Raw genomic sequence first — 18,254 nt, 5'->3', positions numbered from 1 at the left:
AGAGTGAACAGCAGTGGACTAAGCCCACAGCCCAGGGGGACCCCCGTGCTCAGGGTGATGGTCTGGGGGGTGTTGTTACTGCTCCGGACTGCTTGGTCTCCCCGACAGGAAGTGAAGAATCCAATTGTAGAGGGAGGTGTTGAGACCCAGCAGGTTCAACTTCCCCATCAGGTATAATTGTGTTGAATGCTGTAATGCATCCAGCAAGCCTACTCTCAAAGGTCCACCTGTACATCCAGCAAATATACTTTTGATTTCAACAATATCTTGTTCAAATTGGAGCAAATTCCAGAAAAGATTCACAAGGATGTTGCTGGGACTGGGACTGAGTTATAAGGAGAGGCTGTTGAATGGTTATATAATCACTGGAAACTGCAGTTGTTGGTATCTTAACTGACAATGAGAAGCTCAAGAGATTCTGTGGATTGGGCAGCATCCCCATGGAGAGAAATGATTAATCATTCAGGCCAGGATTTTCTCTGATTTCATTGGTTAAGTTATTACTTCCTTTGGGAAAAGATCACTCACCTGCCATGAGTGACAAGGTGGCTTATTTTCTGTAACTCGTCATTTTACTGCCAGTTAATCAAAAATGTTTGCAGCTGGTGGGGTCAAATGCAATACACAAACTGATAGGCTCTATCAATAAAACACAATGTCGAGAGCAGGGGAATGATAGGTTTTAATAAACACAAGACTTTGGCTGGCCCGGATCCAGGAATGCCGGAAGGGGGGGGGGGAGGCAGGTCAATCTTTATGGCCAGATCATAAGGGGAGGAGATATAGGAGATGAGTCACTAGTCGGAGGGGGGGGTGGGGGCAGTCTCATACATACAACAGCACACAGGTAGGGAATAATGTACAAAGAGAAAACATATCACTACACAAACGTACTGGCGATACGTAGTCTAGGAACTAAAAGGCAGTCAACATTTCAGGCCTGAGCCTCTTGTCGGGAATTTGGAAAAATAGGTTGATTAAAAAAAGTGGGGAAGAGGTGGGGAGAGAAGAGGAGGGAAGGAAAGGGTTAGGAGCACAGGCTAACAGGTAAGAGGTCGTAGAACCTGAGAGCAGCGGGGTTAAAAACCTGAGCTGAGGAAGGGCTCAGGCCCGAAACGTTGGTCACCCTTTACTTCCTGTGGATACTGCGTGACCTGCTGAGTTTCTCCAGCATATTTGTGCACTGCATTTTTCTGCCAGGCTTCTGGATCTAGGAAGGTCTAATGCTGCAGGACAAGTCTATAATTTTTAGCCCCATCCACAAAATAAGAAGCAGACTTCACACAAGGCATGATTTATTCCAGACTGTTCTGCAGTCAAATTCAGAGAAGCTGCACTTGAATTGGTGGAATTTACAAATGCAGTGAGGGCTTGTTCACAGATATTGTAACGTTAACTCTGAGCTCTCTCCTTGGATGCATTTATGGCTCTATCCTTTTTCAAGCTTTGAGCATTGAACAGAAATCTTCCACTGCCTTCTTGGTGTTAACACAAAACTTGATCTTTGGCTGCTCTTTGTGGTAGGTTTAGGAATGGTGTAACTTTGCAGAAACCCTTGTACAGCCTTTCACTCAGAGCCAGGCTGTACTTAATATTGTTTTTTCCCAATGCCTTCTCTCGGGATACAAGAACACATGGAAAGTATTGCTTGCTTAGTGAAGCGTTGAGTAATGCACCCTGAAGACTGTTGCCAGACAGTGCTCAACTTAGTTGTACTTAGACCAAAAAAATAATTGAATCAAAATGGGGAGTTTGTGGAGATCGAAACAGCAATATGCAAATTATCGGGGAGAAAAAATAATTAATTCTAGTGCCTTATCTGCATCATAGCCTCAGCTGTCCACCTGCATTTAGTTAGTGGCTTTTATTTTGAGTATTTTTCACATGCCACAGCACTAATCCAGAGTGCTGACATTGCAGCTTTATTGTTGAGGAGTGTCCACCTCTCTCTCTCTGTTGTCAGCATCGTGGCACAGAAGGTCTGGCAGCTTCCTCTTTCTCCAGAGACCAGTGTACAAGCACTTATTATTTGATTCTTGTCTTCTTTTTCTCTCCCTTCTCCTTCTTTGGAATTAAGAAACAAAAGGGAGCAAGCTAAGGTAAGGGTTTCATCTTATAGTTTAAAGTATGTGATTGTAGTGACTCTTGGTGGAGATATTTACACATCGTTTATTTTCCTTCTCCAAAGTTACAATCAGAAACTTTTCTTGTGCAGAGAATAGCTGGGAACTATTCTTTCTTAAGCTTTAAAAGATGATATAGTACGATATGCAATCATAGAAATTCTGTGAAGGAACATCATTGATAAGTTGCCTTCAAATATTTTTTACGATCTGGTAAATAATATTGAACATGTTCAGGGGCTAATTCAGGTGCTTGTGGTGGGCATGAAGCTTGTCTCAAGTTAGATGTTTTTAAGATCTATATTTACCAAGATTCCTTTATAACTGTGAGAAAACAAGATCGAAAACAGAAATAACCTCCCAAAAATGTAGAATCACATTAGCCTAATCACCAAAAAAAAACAGAGCAATTATCTGTACATTCCTGGTGATCTCTGCCTTAGACAATCTGCTTGCTTCATGCAAAGTTGCCAGATTCATGTTCAAAGAAAAACAGATTCTGTTTAACATTCTGTGTGAAAGAAAGCAGGGTATATGTTGCAGGTGGGAATGTAATGCAGAATCAGAGCTGTTTGATCCTCGAGACGTCTGCAAGGCTTGGGCTTATTGCGATGATTTTTTTATCGATTAGTCAAATTACACAGGACACTTGAGCATAAAGTGTTTAGTTTGAAATTAAAACAGACATCCTTTATTGCTAATTTTGACAAGAATCAAGACAAGCAATATGCTTTATCAGAATTAACCTCCAGTGTATTTCAGTTTTTGCTCTCCATCAAATTAATAGAAGTTTTCTCAAGAGAAACTTGTTTTCAGGGCTCATATACTTGGTAAACACATCTGTTATTTAACATTACAATTTCATTTGTTTGAGCAAAGACTGTCCAACTGCATGTGGTCTATAAAAGTAAATTATTTCAGTGTCCAGATGAACTATCATTGAACAGAATATGTGCCAGCAATTTACTTCAAGATTGTTTGGTGCAAATCAAGCAAAGGACCCAGAGGGCTTTAAAAGAATCTTTCTGTTGTGATCTAGCAGGGAAAGCTAGTACTGTATGTCTTCCAGATGCATTTCCAATATTGCAACCTCTGCCTACTCCCAGCAAATAAAGCTGTCATATGTTTAGAATCCCATTTGTTGTGCTTTAATTTGCTGTGATTGAATAGCCCAGGATGGAACTTTTTTTAAATCATTTTCCGCAACGAGCACACCAGAAAATATGGCAATATTAACAGAGATGGTTAAACTTTTTTTAAATAAGTTTTTGGGGGGAATTTTCATTCTGGCATGTGGAGATAGAAGCCAAATCTGGATCACTAGTAAAAATACAGGAAGAACTCAGCAGGTCTCGCAGCGTCCATAGGAGGTAAACATCAACAGTATCACTGACGTTTCAGGCCTGTCCACGTGAGTGGACCTGCTGAGTTCCTCCAGCATTTCTTTGTTTTTAACCACAATCACAGGGTCTGCAGACTTTCATGTTTCACTCTAAAGCTGGATAAGTGAATGTTTAAATTCTTGAATTACTTTCCACCAGCTTTGGATCCAGAGGGCAGCTGATGATAGACTCAAAGTTGTGAAGAGAAACCATTACATAAGGTAACAACAGGCCACACAGGAACACCAAACCACAAGAAAGACCTCCAGCCCCTTGAACTGGCTCCACTGTTCAGTCAGGCTGGGTCTAATCTGCAATTCAGTTCCACTGTATCCCTTGTTACACCTGATTCCAGACAATTTATTCTGTTTGGCCTCTTTTCTAAATCTCACTGAGTCTCCGCATATGATGGCAACATCTGAACCATTTGACAAATCCTCACTGGGAGAACCAGAAGTGAAAAGACTTGAACATTGCAGTCCAAGGGCTCTCCTTGTGTGTCCCAGTCTATTCAAAAATAACGTACATGACAATATTTTGCAGGCGTACAGTGAACAAGGCCAGTGGCGGTGATTCGATTGAGTGAGACTTCGAGTGCACAATGCTGGAGAAACTCAGCAGGTTAATCTGTGTACTTTATATAGTGATACATGACCAATGTTTCGGGCTTCAGCCCTTCGTCAAGGTATGATGAAGTGCAATATGTACATGCTTGAACGCCATCCTTCCATTTAAGACATGAGGCACACTGAACTTCAAGAGGGCACAAAGTGGAAAGAAGGTGCTCCATCCTTCTAAGCATTATTGTAATCTGGAAGGTTCTCACCCATCATTCGGCCTCTCCCAACTACTTCATCATTCTGGCAAGCCTTGGCAGTTCAGGAGAACCCAGTTGTCCATGTTCTGAGATTGCCCATGACTATAAGGGGACGCTTGCCTCAGAGGTGCAGGTTCATGAACAGCAATATGAAGTAGCTGGTCCCTGGTAGATCAGGTACATTTTGGCAAAATAAAACAGATGGCAACAGCACAATTACTGGGATCGCTTCCAATAATCTACTTCTGAAGACCGCAATGGTTTGCCTAGTATTGTTACTTTTTTCCCCCCTTACAGGTATCATGTCAACCATATATAAAAAAAAATGAATGAGCTCATGTTTTGTAGTGGGAGATCTCCAGAAATGTTTGTATATGATATAGGCACAATAACCTAGCATCAATCTGGCACTGTCTGTAAGGAGTTTGTATGTTCTACCCATGTCTGCATGGGTTTCCTCAGGTGCTCCAGTTTCCTCCCACCCTTCAAAACCAATTGGATGTAATTGGGTGGCACAGGCTCGTGGGCCGGAAGGGGTTGTTACTGTGCTGTATGTCTAAATTTTAAAAAAAGTGAATAGACTAATGTTCAAGTGGCATAAGATCTCATCCCTCGATCGGATCTGGAGACTTTAAATTAAATCGATCTTTGAAGAATCAAAAATAATCATATTATGGAATGGTGACTATGCAACTGCTTGATTTTTGTCCACTAATATTCTTTCTCTAATAATCCACTTGTTGTCTTATCTGGGTGACTCCTAACTCCTCTCAAAAAGGCCAAGAAAGACATTCAGTTTGAAAAGGGGGGACGTTAGAGGACCCAGAGACGGGAGCCTATGTAATATATTCCGTGTCTTTAAAAAAGGGCAATCAATGGTGACCTTCCAATGTCACTCAACCACTAAAACGAAAGCCCTGGAAAAATCCACCACAAAGATCATTCAGGGTCCGGCAGATCCAAAAAAGCAGAAGTAAAATGGTTACATGAAATGATGAAGGTCACCAATTTACCACACAGTATGAGTGGCTATCTTTCTCTTCAAGGAGGTTCACTCTGTAGTGTTTTTAGACAGCAATGCTGGAAAAATCTGTGAAAATTTTAACATAAATTAACATAATTACTCACCTTGTGGTCATTTACACTGCACGCCTTAAGTCCCTGTGCACGTTAGACCGCTTTTACATGGAGCAACGTGGCCTGAGTCATCAGCTGGGCATTGAATTCATGAGGTGAGTTTTACAGTGCGGTTTAGACTGCAGGCTTCCCCCAAAAGGTAGTAGGGGTTCTGTCGGATAAATTGTGGTGCAGGAATTGACCAAAAATTCCTGCACTTTCCATTTGCCCATGTAAAGGTAAATTTCATTGATTGTGCCATTACATGCCTGCAATATCCCTAAGTGACTACATTTACTATCTGCTACAGAAATGAATTTGATGTGCTGCAGATTGCTAGAAGAGACACCTATTTCCTTTCTCATTTCCAGAAACACATCCTGTGGATTATGCAAAGTATCATCGTTTTACACGTACATATTGTTTATCAGCAGGTAACCTTGATTCACTAGAGTCACTTTCAGGTCAGTGCAACCCTGGGTTTATTACTAGCTGTAACATATCCCAGTGTATGCACTACACTTCCAGTGACAGAAATGGGAGATCGATGTTTAGACACCTACGTTTTAGCTGGTTAACAGCAAATTTAGTGTTGCCTTAATGCCCTTGATTGATGCTGAATTGTTCAAAATTAGCCAATTGGAAACCTGGGATCTGCCAGCTCACCATTTATACTGAAACCAATGTCTGTATAAATTGAAATTTTTAAATTTCAATTTATATCTTAAATTTAGATGTACAGCACAGAAACAGGACCTTTCGGCCCATGAGCCCGTGCCGCCCAATTACACCCAATTAACCTACAATCCCCGAATGTTTTTGAACAGTGGGAAGAAGCCAGAGTGCCCATGCAGGTCACGGGAAAAATGTACAAACTCCTTACAGACAGCACTGGATTCGAACTCAGGTTGCAGGCACTGTAACAATGTTGCACCAACCTCTATGCTAACCGTGCTGCCCTGTGCTAACTGTGCCATCTAAATAAACCATCTACCACCTTCACCCTAATTTTCAATTACAAAGTACTATTTATCTTTCCTCTTCACATAGTTGGATCAAAGATTTCCATGACCATGGGGAAATCATTTTAGGCATGGCTCCTCTGTGGCATTTTCTGTGGAGATCGTTCTGTCCAGTGGATCTACTCCAGTTCCCAGCAGAGTAATGCCAGTGGCCTCATTTCCTCTCTCCTTATTTCCCATAGGCCCTGTAGTCTTCACTTTCACGTGCTCATTGACTCCCATCAAGTCTATTCAGTACCTGCATTAAGCAGTACTGTATGCAGTACCTGCATACAGTAAAGCTTTGGAATGTGGGGAGGGTTAATGAGAATACCCAGAGACGGGATCCTATGAGATCCAAACATATGCTGTCACTACACCTCCAAAAAACATTGACTCAAACTCGCAACTCTTAGCTAAATTTACTGTAAGCCTCTGTTCCAAGGAAAATGGATTCAGATTTCAGATTTGTTGTCAGAGTACATGCATAATATCACATACAAATCACAGACAACCCTGAGACTTTTTTTTCCTGTGGGCAAGGCAGAATTACCACTTATTGGTAGTGCAAAGAAAAAATTGGAATCTCACAATCTGTCCTCACAAAATATAATTAAATCCCCATTGGTGTTTCCCCATAAACCAGTTTTCTTTCTGAGCAGAATAACACCATTTTTAAAAATGTATTCACAGCACAGTAGAAGCTAATTCCAGCCATTTAAAACCATGCTGCCCAATTACACCCAAATTAACCTACAAACCCTGAACGGTTTGAAGGGTGGGAGAAAACCAACCCAGACTTAGGAAGAATGAATAAACACCTTACAGTCAATGCCAGATTCGAACCCGGGTCGGTGGCGTTCTAATAGCATTCCGCTACCCTAACCATTGCTTAAGCCAAGACCATTGCTTAAGACAATCCATCATGTGGTAAATGCATAATAATCTGACATAAGAATATACTTCAGTGAATCAAATTAATTTGTAATCAAGTAACATGCTTCTTAAGAAGCTTATTGTGTCTTTTCAGTTACTATTAGGAAAGCTGACCACCCACTTCTCTTTTATTCTTTCTGGGTCAATCTCAATGTAAGATTCTCCAGTTATCACACTCCTTTTTAAATGAAATCTCATGCCTCTGCTCAAACTCCTCCCCTCCTGGACCAAGCAAGAATAGAGTTCCCGTGATCCTCATCAATCACACTTCCAAATTATCCCATCCACCAAGTACATCATCCTCACCCATCCCCTAGTGATCTGAAGGGATTATTCCCTTTGTAACTCCCTAGTCCATTTTTCCACCATTCAAGGTTAATTTCTAGTCACATAATAATACATTAAAAATGTAACATGCATGATATGCTTTAACTTCTGCCTGCTGTAAGGCATCCAAAGAGGTGCCATTAGTGTCACCCAGTGCCCCTTGCAGTAAGAGAGAAAGTAAAAAGCAAAAAGGAGTCCTGCAGAGGCAATCAAAATCTGTGGATTCGCCTCCAGCCCTCCCACAGCCTCTTCAGCTGCACAGACTCCCGTTCAATCCATCGATATCCTGACTCCGAATCCAAACCTCCAACTCAATAAGCAAGTCTTCAGTGTCTGAAGCCCTTCAGGAGCTCTTCTTGTACTCACCACGCTCTCAAATCCCAGTTCATATACCAGGTTCCCTTTGGCCAGTGTCCAGCAGCCCGCATCCCATGACCTCTTCCCTTTCCAGCATTCAGGGAACCAAACGGTCCTTCCAAGTAAACACTTGCTCTTGTTCCACTCTAGCGTACAGCACTTGTTGCCTGTGATAGGGTGCCCTCTCAATTGGAGAAACTAAATGCAGACTGGCTGACCACATTGCCAAGGACCTGTGTACTGTACACAGGGATTCTTAATTCTGCATTCCACTCTCACTCTGACCTAGTTGTTATGCTGTATCTGTACAAGAGACAGGTGAGGCCACATCTGGAGTGCAGTATGCAATTCTGGTCTCCTTACTTGAGGAAGGATGTACTGGCTTTGAAGGTGGTACAGAAGAGGCTCATCAGATTGATTCTAGAGATGTGGGGGTTGGCCTATGAGGAGAGATTGAGGGGTTTGGGGCTGTACTTTCTTGAATTTAGAAGAATGAGAGGGAATCTTAGAGAAGCATATCAAATTATGAAAAGCATAGATAAGATTGAGGTAGGTAAATTGTTTCCATTGGTGGGAAAGACTAGAACTCGGGGACATAGCCCCAAGATTTAGGATAGAAGATTTAGGATGGAGATGAAGAGGAACTGCTTTTCCCAGAGATCAGCCGTGATCTCATTGAATGACAGAGCAGACTTGATGGGCCGCTCCTATTCCTTCTTCTGTTCTTTTCCCAGATGCTGCCTAGCCTGCTGAGTGTTCTCAACATTTTCTATTTTTATTTCACTTTGTAACTCGTTCATTGATTCAATACTTTTCAGAACCTGGTATGGAAGAGCAGCATTTGGCTGGGTACTGATCTAGAAGATGCTTCTCGCTAACCAACAGAATAATATCATTGCTGCAGAAGAAAAGTACTACAGATTCTGTAAGGAGTTTGTACGCTCTCCCCATGTCTGCGTGGGGTTCCTCCAGGTGCTCTGGTTTCCTCTCTTTCAAAATGTACAGTGGTTGTAGGTAATTTGGTAGCACAGGCTCCTGTGTTGAAAGGGCCTGTTACCGTGAATTTAAAATTTAAATTTCAATAAGTTTAAATTCTGAAAATCCAAAATAAAGTAGAACATGCTGGAAATACTCCGCAGGTGAATTCAGCTTCAGTGGAGAATAAACAGCCTGAAGCATCAACGTTATATCTAAATTATATTTTTTAATTTAGCCATACAGCACAGTAGCAGGTCTTTCTGGCCCATGAGTCCGTGCCGCCCAAATAACCAAATTAACCCGTACATTTTGATAGATGGGAAGAAACTGGAGCACCAGGAGGAAACCCACGTGGAGATGGGGAGAACGTACAAACTCACAGAACGTAGAACGTTACAGCATAGTACAGGCCCTTCGGCCCTCAATGTTGTGCCGACCTATATATTCCTATCAAAAGAAAAGTACTAAATCCTTCCTGTTTCGTAACTCTCTATTTTCCTTTCATCCAAATGCCTGTCTAAGAATCTCTTAGATGGCTCTAAAGCTTCAGCCTTCATCACCATTCCAGGCACCCAACTCTTCGTGTAAAAAAAACTTACCCCTGATGTCTCCCCTAAACTTCCCTCCCTTCACTTTGGAGAGATGCCCCTGGTGTTTGCTGATCCTGCCCTGGGAAAAAGTCATTGGTCGTCCACCTATCTCTGCCTCTCCGAATCTTATAGACCTTCATTAAGTCTCTTCTCATCCTTCTTCACTCCAAAGAGAAAAGTCCCAGCTCTGCCAACCTTGCCTCATTTTCCAATCCAGGCAACATCCCGGTAAATTTCATCTGCACCCTCTCCACAGGTTCCACATCCTTCCTATAATGAGATCACCAGAACTGAACACAAAACTCTGAGTGTGATTTGTAGAGTTGCTACATGACCTCGTGACTCTTGATTAATGAAGCCCAACATCCTGTAGACCTTCTTGCAGAAGACCTTATTCGAACCCGGATTGCTGAAACTATAATAATGCTGAGCTAACCCAACACTTCTTCTCACAGACGCAGCTCAACCTGCTGAGTGTTTACAACATTTTCTGCTTTATTTATTTTGATGCAAGTAGTGGTAGCACATTTATAATAGGAAGTAGACCATTGAATATTGATAGTACTGTCACTTTGAGATATGAAGAATAATTCAATGCCTATTTTATTTCATGTTTTCTACATACAGAAGTATCTTTCCCTCCTAAGATGAAGCTCATTCACCTTCCAATATTTGCTTTGCTGGTCAGAAGCATACTCTGTCAGATGGAATCCCAAATATACTTTTATTATGATTCAGCTAATGAAATGAGCACAATGTATCCAGCTTGCTCCGTTGAATGTGAATGTCCATCACTTTTCCCCACTGCCATGTACTGCACTCACCGAAATCTGCAAACAATTCCAATCATACCAGCACAGATAAAGTATCTTTATCTCCAGAACAACCGGCTCACTGGCATTCCAAATGGTGCATTTGACAATTCCACTAATTTGCGATGGATAATCCTTGATAACAATCAAATTAAGAATGACAAGATAGGTAAGAAAGTATTCTCAAAGCTAAAGTCCCTGCAAAGGTTGTACATAAACAATAACAATCTGACAGAAGTGATCCATCCCCTCCCAAAGTCATTGGTGGAACTGAAACTCTCATCAAACATGATCTCAAAGATTGGAAACAGTTTTAAAGGACTTGAAAATCTGACCACTCTTGTACTCGAAGGCAACAGATTGAAAGACGTTGGTGGGTCTTTGGCACATTTGAAGTCTCTGATGTACCTTGATTTGAGCAAGAATAGATTAACAAAACTACCTGATGAGCTTCCATCTACTGTGGAGATGTTCTATATCGATTACAACAACATTGAAGCAATTCCCATGGACTACTTTAAAAAAACTAGCATTCTGCAATACCTGCGCATGGCACACAATAAAATAACAGATGAAGGTATCCCTGATAAAGTCTTCAACATCACTTCACTGATTGAGCTGGATCTTGCATTCAATAAACTTAAGAATATCCCACTTGTTAACGAAAACCTAGAAAATCTGTACCTTCAGGCGAATAAAATTGAAAGTAAGTCTGACTGCATTTTAATACTATTCCAAAGCATGTTATATAAAACTGAATTAACATTAGGAGTAAATCTGCATGTTTGACATATTCCTTGTGTGTGAAAAAAAATCACCACAGGTAATACTAATGACAGAATTGTCCCTGAAGGGAAAATTGTCTATTAGATTTTGGGGTTTTGCAACCTTTTCTCTCAAGGCTTCAACAAAGGTTGGTTATATGATTAGTGTGGCGATTAGCGTAATGTTGTTACATCTGTTACGCTGCCATAGATTGGGATCAGGGTTCGCATCTCACTGCCAACTGTAATGAGTTTGTATGTTCTCCCCACATCTGGATGGGTTTCCTTCAGGTGTTCCGGTTTCCTCCCACCCTTCAAAATGTACCAGGGGTCATAGGTCAATTGGGTGTAATTAGTCGGCACGGGCTCGTGGGCTGAAAGGCCAAATTTTCTTTAAAAATTAAATTCAAAAATAAATTTAAACTAAAAAAAATTAAATTTAAAATGCAAAATGTAAAATTTATGGGTCACCTGAAAGTGCACTGATCCAAGGGCTTGCTTCTTCTAGGAGATCATTTTATTAATCATTCTGGGATTTGACTGAGAAACGATGGGAACATGTTCAGCCAAGATAGAGTTGACAGATTTGGTACAGTGGAATGGAACTGATTGTATTCGAGTGTACAGCTAGTCCTCAAATTATGATGGGGTTATGTTCTGGCATTCCCATCAGAAGTTGATAGAATCATGTCAAAAAAAGGGAAATGGAATCAATGTGGGAACTGATGCAAGGCTGTTGGGAGAGAGCGAGACAGTGGAATCAGTGTGGGGACTGATGCAAGGCTGTTGGGAGAGAGCGGGACAGTGGAATCAGTGTGGGGACTGATGCAACGCTGTTGGGAGAGAGCGGGACAGTGGAATCAGTGTGGGGACTGATGCAAGGCTGTTGGGAGAGAGCGGGACAGTGGAATCAGTGTGAGGACTGATGCAAGGCTGTTGGGAGAGAGCGGGACAGTGGAATCAGTGTGGGGACTGATGCAACGCTGTTGGGAGAGAGTGGGACAGTGGAATCAGTGTGGGGACTGATGCAAGGCGGTTGGGAGAGAGCGGGTCAGTGGAATCAGTGTGGAGACTGATGCAAGGCGGTTGGGAGAGAGCGGGACAGTGGAATCAGTGTGGGGACTGATGCAAGGTTGTTGGGAGAGAGCGGGACAGTGGAATCAGTGTGGGGACTGATACAAGGCTGTTGGGAGAGAGCGGGACAGTGGAATCAGTGTGGGGACTGATGCAAGGCTGTCACGAGATACTGAAAATTCAAAGTAAATTATGGATTTGAAACATCGTAACTTCAAAAAAATTGTAGGTTGGACCATCGTAAGTCAGGGACAGGAGAGATTAGAGTTAGGTTGAGGAGATGGATAGGAGGAATTAATTTAGGAAAACAAAAGATACTTTTTGCCACTTTTCCAACCACTGTCAACTGTGGCTCAAAGGGAGACACTCACCTATGAGTCAGAAGGTTGCGAGTCTAAGTCCCATGTCTGAGATTTGGCACCAGAATCTAGGCTGACACAATTGGACTATTTCACAAATGAGGTAGAAATACAGAAAAGTTGGATCAGGAATACACTTTCAGCCTTTCGAGCTTGCATAACCGTTCAATCTGGTCATCAACAATCCTCTATCTGAATTCCATTTTTCCACTCTCTTCCCAGACCTATTGGCCACTTATAAACCTCAAAATTTACCAATCTCACTTTTAGTCATGATGGCTTTGTGTGTAGGAAATCTTGTTTGGCAAATTTGATGGTTTTTTTTTGAAGAGAAGACCAAGAGCATCGACAAGGGCAGACTGGTAGATGCTGTGCACATGCTTGTCAGCAAGGCCTTGCATGGTAGACTGGTCTTGTAAGTTAAAACACATAGGATCCAAGGTGAGGTAGCCAACTGACTGGGTGGTAGGAGACAGAGGGTGATAGTGGAAGGTGGTGTTTTAGACTGGTGATCTGTGACCAGTGGTGTGGCGAAGGCATTTAATTTAATTCAATTTCCTGAGCCCATGCTGTCCCAATACCCTGATTAACCTATGACCTCGGTACACTTTGAAGGGTGGGAGGAAACCAGGGCACCAAGAAGAAACCCACGCAAGCATAGGGAGAACATATAAACACCTACAGACATTGCTGGACTTGAACCTGGGTCACTGGCACTGTAATACCACTACACTAACCGTAAGGGTTCCTCTGTTGTTTGTCGTATACATTAATGATTTGGAAGAGAATGTCAGTGATTGGTAAGTTTACAGCTAATACCAAAATTGATGGAATAATGGACAGTGAAATGGGTTGCCTAAGGTTATAAAAGAATGAAGAACAAATGGGAAAATGAGCAAGGGAATAGCTTAGAATTTTACTCAGACAAGAGGAAAGTGATGTATTTTAGGAAGATGTCTAAGGCAGGACTTACATAGTGAATGAACAGGCCCCTGAAGGAGCACTGTCCCTTTAAGCTGTGGGTGCACAGACACGTTTTGCAACCAGCGCACAAAGGAAATGAATGTGCACACAAAAGATCAGCACAAAGTCGTTCAAAGTATAGAATGAAATCTTAATGAAATATGTTACTTCGTAGAATGCACCCATACTTGCATTACAATAAAATACACCTATTTTAGCAGCTCGTTTCATTAGCGATGAGGGATAGACTATGCCAAAATTATCTTGAAACCATTTCAAGTTTACCTTTGCACAGGCATTCAGTATGCACAAACGTTGGTCACAGGGGAAAAAAAATTTGCACAACATAAGATTTTTTTGTGCACACTGACTACTAAAAATTAGAGGAAACGTAGTTGGGGAGGTCTGAATGTCCAGCACAAGTCTACAAGATGATAAAGAAGGTAGACGACATGCTTGCCTTCACCTGCCAAGGCACTGAGTACTGGATTTGGGATGTCATGTTAAAGATTAGTTGAGCTGCACTTGGAATATTGTGTGCAGTACAATACAAGAAAGACTGGAAGAATGTGATTAAAGCAGAGAAAGTGCAGAAAAGATGCACAAGGATGTTGCCTAGATCGGAGGTTTTGAGTTATAAGGAAAAATGGAATAGATTATTTTCTCCAGGATAGAGGTACATAAAATAATAAGAGGAATTTAAAAAAGTAGAGAGCCAGAATCTTTCTGGCTTTCTCATGATAGGGACTGTCTAGAAAACTAGAGGGTATTAATTTAGGGTGAGAGAATGGGCACTGAAAGGTGATGTAAAGGATATATTTTTCATACAAAGAGGAGTTGGTATCTAAAATGAGCTGCCAAAATAGGTGGGAATGGTAACAACTTTTAAGAAGCTTCTGGATAGATTCTTGAATGAGCAGGGTATAGAGAGACATACTACTAATTCTGGCAAATGGGATTAATATAGAGAGACATGATGGTTTGCATTGATATGGTGAGCCAATGCCATACAACTCAATGTCTTAAATATGTGCAGCGACTTCACCCCTACAGACTCCTGAGTGAGTGAATTCCATAGATTCACTGCCATCTGAGTGAAGAAATTTCTCATCTTATTTCTATAAGTCTCACCCCATGCTCTGAGACACCCAACTCACACCCTCTTCACACCTAGTCGATCTATCCCCATCAGAATTAAATATATCCTCTCATTCTTGTGAAAGCAATGCCTCATCTGCTCTCTTGGATGGAGGTGAAAGATCCCAAGGGAAACATTTAGAAGTGCAGGGTAGTTCCTATAACGTGATCTCAATCAATAAGAGGTGGATAACCTAGCCACTGTTACTTTGCTGTTCAAGGGAGCATGTGGTCTGCAAATTGCTTGTTGAGTTTCCAACAATACCACAGTCACTGTAATCTTTCAGGGTTCCATCAGGTGTAAACAGTTTTATGGTGTTTTGAGATGATATAAGGCACTCTAGGAATGTGTCTATCTTTTTCGGTAAATTTTATAAAATGAATCTACTCATATTTACCATGCTATCAGTGTCGCAAATTGTCTTTTAAATTTAAACATACAGCACGATGACGGGCCCTTCCAGCCCATAAGTCTGCACCGCCCCAATACACTCAATTGACCTAAAACCCCAGGTACATTTTGAACAGTGGGTTAAACCAGAGCTCCCAGGGAAAACCCACGCAGACACGGGGAGAACATTTCAAATTCCTTACAGACAGCGCGGGATCCGAACCCTAGTCCCAGTAGCTGGCGCTGTATCAGCGTTGCACTAACTGCCTCACTAGCCGTGCTGCCTTCCATATACCCTCCATATTCTGAACAAATCGGATTCCTTTATTACTTCAACTGCCAGAATTCCTGTAGAATTGGATTTATTTCCATTAGAGTTTGATCATGTGATTAGTGGGTTTGCAGCAAATGGTCAGATCAAAATTGGTAATTTCCACCATCTGTATTTCATTAGAAAAATCACATTAAAATATCAAAATGCAACTTTTCCAAATTCACAGCTTGTACAAAGGAAACAAGTAAAGCAATGGGTTAAAACGAGCTGCCCTGTAAACGTTGTGGTCAGCTATTACAGCAGCGGCGACCTGGGTTCTAATGCGGTGTTGCTTGTAAGGAGTTTGTACTCTCCTAGTATCTGTGTGGGTTTTCTCCAAGGCACCTTACCCTATACTTGCAGGAAGTGTCACACTTGCACCCACACCTCCTCCCTCACCACCATTTGGGGCTCCAATCGGTCCTTCCAAGTGACTGGTTCGCTTGTGAATCTGCGGGAGTTACCTACTGCAGGAGTCATCTCTCTCTCTCTCTTCATCTATAAATATATAGATGGATATAGAGATGTGTGTTTGTATGTCTGTGGATACATATAAATACACACAAAGGTCATTTTTAGTTGAAGATTTAGAATTTTGTGATATTTTTAAATGTCTGATTTGCTAATTGTTCAGATAAATTCTGTTCTTAAATATTCACTATTATGGGAAGCGCTGGCTTATTTAAGATCTATCAGAAAGCCACATGATATTTATCATATTTATTGTTCAAGCATATGGAAGTGTAAATCTGACATATCTTCTGTACGTTTAAGTCTGTGGAGTCCATTTTGAATCAGTTACGTTTTGGCTTTTGCAAGACCATGACTGTCACTCCGAATCTTCCCTTTACAGAATTCAGCTTGAATAGCTTCTGCCGCATCACTAGCTCTGAGGACTTCTCCAGGATCAAATACCTGCGCCTGGATGGTAATAACATCACTCATGCCAGCTTACCCTTAGAAATGCCACAATGCCTTCGTGTGGCAGCGCAGGTGTTAATCAACTGAGAAGAAAAGGCCTTGACTTAAAACTAAATATCTATTCATACATCATATCATGAAACCTAACCTCTTTAATTCTCATATTTTCACATAATCATAACTTTTCTCATAGACCTTCCAACAGCTGAATAAAACTGGCAAAACAACTGAAAACAAATTAATATTACACTAGCGTATGTCAAGTAAAGATTAAAAGCTGTGCAACAAGACAAGGCAGTATCTTTCTTAAATGCAGTGTTTTCTGATTAATACTCTAGCCGGCTAACTGCTGTGTACCAATTGAATAATAAACCAGTAATGCATCCTATATAAAAGAAACTTCAACTAATGCGCGCAAGTGCAATGTTAAAATTGAATTATATTACTTCACTGTATATTGATTCCCTCACGTAGAACGCTCTTCTGAAGTTCAATATACTGAGATATATATTATATATACACTATATGTGATCAATTGGAACTCTTTAATTTTTAAAGACTTAGAAAATGTTATAATAAGCTAGATTTCAGACACACATTAGATTTCATAAGATTTCTGATGAACCTTAACCAGGATATTTTTCTCACACAACTCACCCAAACACATTGTGGCAAAACAATTTCTATCTGTTCTGTTCAGATTTATAAAACAGGATTGGAAAACAGTGTATGAATTGACAAGAAAAGGGGGATTTAATTGGGTTTTGTGATTTAATCTTGCACAGAGATGGCATGGAAAACAGGAATATTATTTTAATTACCAACTGAGTAGCTTTCTTTCATTAATATGTACTTTTGCCTATATCATTTTAAAACAATAACAGCTTCTAAAAATGTTAGATTAAATTTCCATAGATATAATTAAATATTTTAACCACACCTGTGTTGTATGTTGTAAATCATCCATGACATTTATGCATCTTTCTTTAACATCTTGTATGCAACATTGAATTATCATATAGGAAATAAAGCACGGTTAATTAAGTTGCATTGCTTATTATTGCCTTTGGTTGATCTGTTCTTTTTTCTGTTTTAGTGCCTAGTTATAAATCGTGGCCATTAGAATGATTTTACAATAGTATTGGGTTTAAGGTCTCTAAAATTCTATTTATTGCCAATGAATTCTTTCCAGTACTCAGTTAGGCTAATAGGTGAAGCATCTTCTACATGCCTCTGCGAGAATGGGGGGAGGGGAGGGGGGGGGTCACATGGGTGGCAAACAGGCCTTGCTTCAGCTAATCGCAGAATGGTACTGCCGAGCAGCATAGAAATATGGGTGAGTCAAGCTCTGCCTATTCTCCAGACCTGCCCTCTGAAGTTGACTGCCCCATGTCTCTGGATTAAACCAAAGGGGTGAGAATGAAACTGAAGTTATTGGACATGGTGCAAATGGAGAAAAAGGTGTATTCCTCAACTCCAAGCTTGTTTCAAAACAAATGAAGTGAGAAACATCACTTACAGATGTAATAAACATTCCTTGTATTTTTAACTCTTTTTAAAAAAAGATACTGTTTAAACATTGTAGCCATTAAAATATACTGCCCTCTTACTTTCTCTCGTGCTCCATTTTGTTCAAAATTTGACTGTCACTTTTTGTTATTAGTATATCTAAGAAAGCATGAAGAGACTTTGGCTGACAGAGTAAAAATAAATCCAAAGGGTTTCTATAAGTACATTAAAAGTAAAAGATTAGTGAGAGATAAAATTGGACCCCTTGTCGATAGCGAGGGTAGGCTGAGTGAGAAGTCTGAGGAAATGGGGGAAATTTTGAATGATTTCTTTGCCTCGGTATTCACTAGGGAAAAAAATGTTGAACCAGTTGAAGTAAAGAAA

The 18,254-nt window shown here is 40.8% G+C and overlaps 1 protein-coding gene across 3 annotated transcripts; it reads left to right on the top strand.

Annotated features, from left to right (window-relative positions):
- Window positions 1–1,876: 1,876 nt before the first annotated feature.
- On the top strand, window positions 1,877–17,405 carry LOC138745670 (lumican-like). 3 transcript variants are annotated; one of them, XM_069902925.1, is made up of 4 exons: window positions 1,877–2,099; window positions 4,049–4,126; window positions 10,255–11,145; window positions 16,294–17,405. In XM_069902925.1, the coding sequence occupies exons 3-4, from the start codon at window positions 10,275–10,277 to the stop codon at window positions 16,446–16,448; spliced, it is 1,026 nt and encodes a 341-aa protein (XP_069759026.1). In that variant the 5' UTR covers window positions 1,877–2,099; window positions 4,049–4,126; window positions 10,255–10,274; the 3' UTR covers window positions 16,449–17,405. The 3 variants fall into 3 exon arrangements, with proteins under 3 accessions (XP_069759026.1, XP_069759025.1, XP_069759024.1); XM_069902924.1 differs by lacking the exon at window positions 4,049–4,126 and adding an exon at window positions 3,665–3,726; XM_069902923.1 differs by lacking the exon at window positions 4,049–4,126.
- The last annotated feature ends 849 nt before the right edge of the window (window positions 17,406–18,254 follow it).

The sequence above is a fragment of the Narcine bancroftii genome, chromosome 11 (assembly GCF_036971445.1).
Source record: "Narcine bancroftii isolate sNarBan1 chromosome 11, sNarBan1.hap1, whole genome shotgun sequence".
Classification (NCBI taxonomy): Eukaryota; Metazoa; Chordata; class Chondrichthyes; order Torpediniformes; family Narcinidae; genus Narcine; species Narcine bancroftii.
This window is presented reverse-complemented; position numbering and strand designations above follow the sequence as displayed.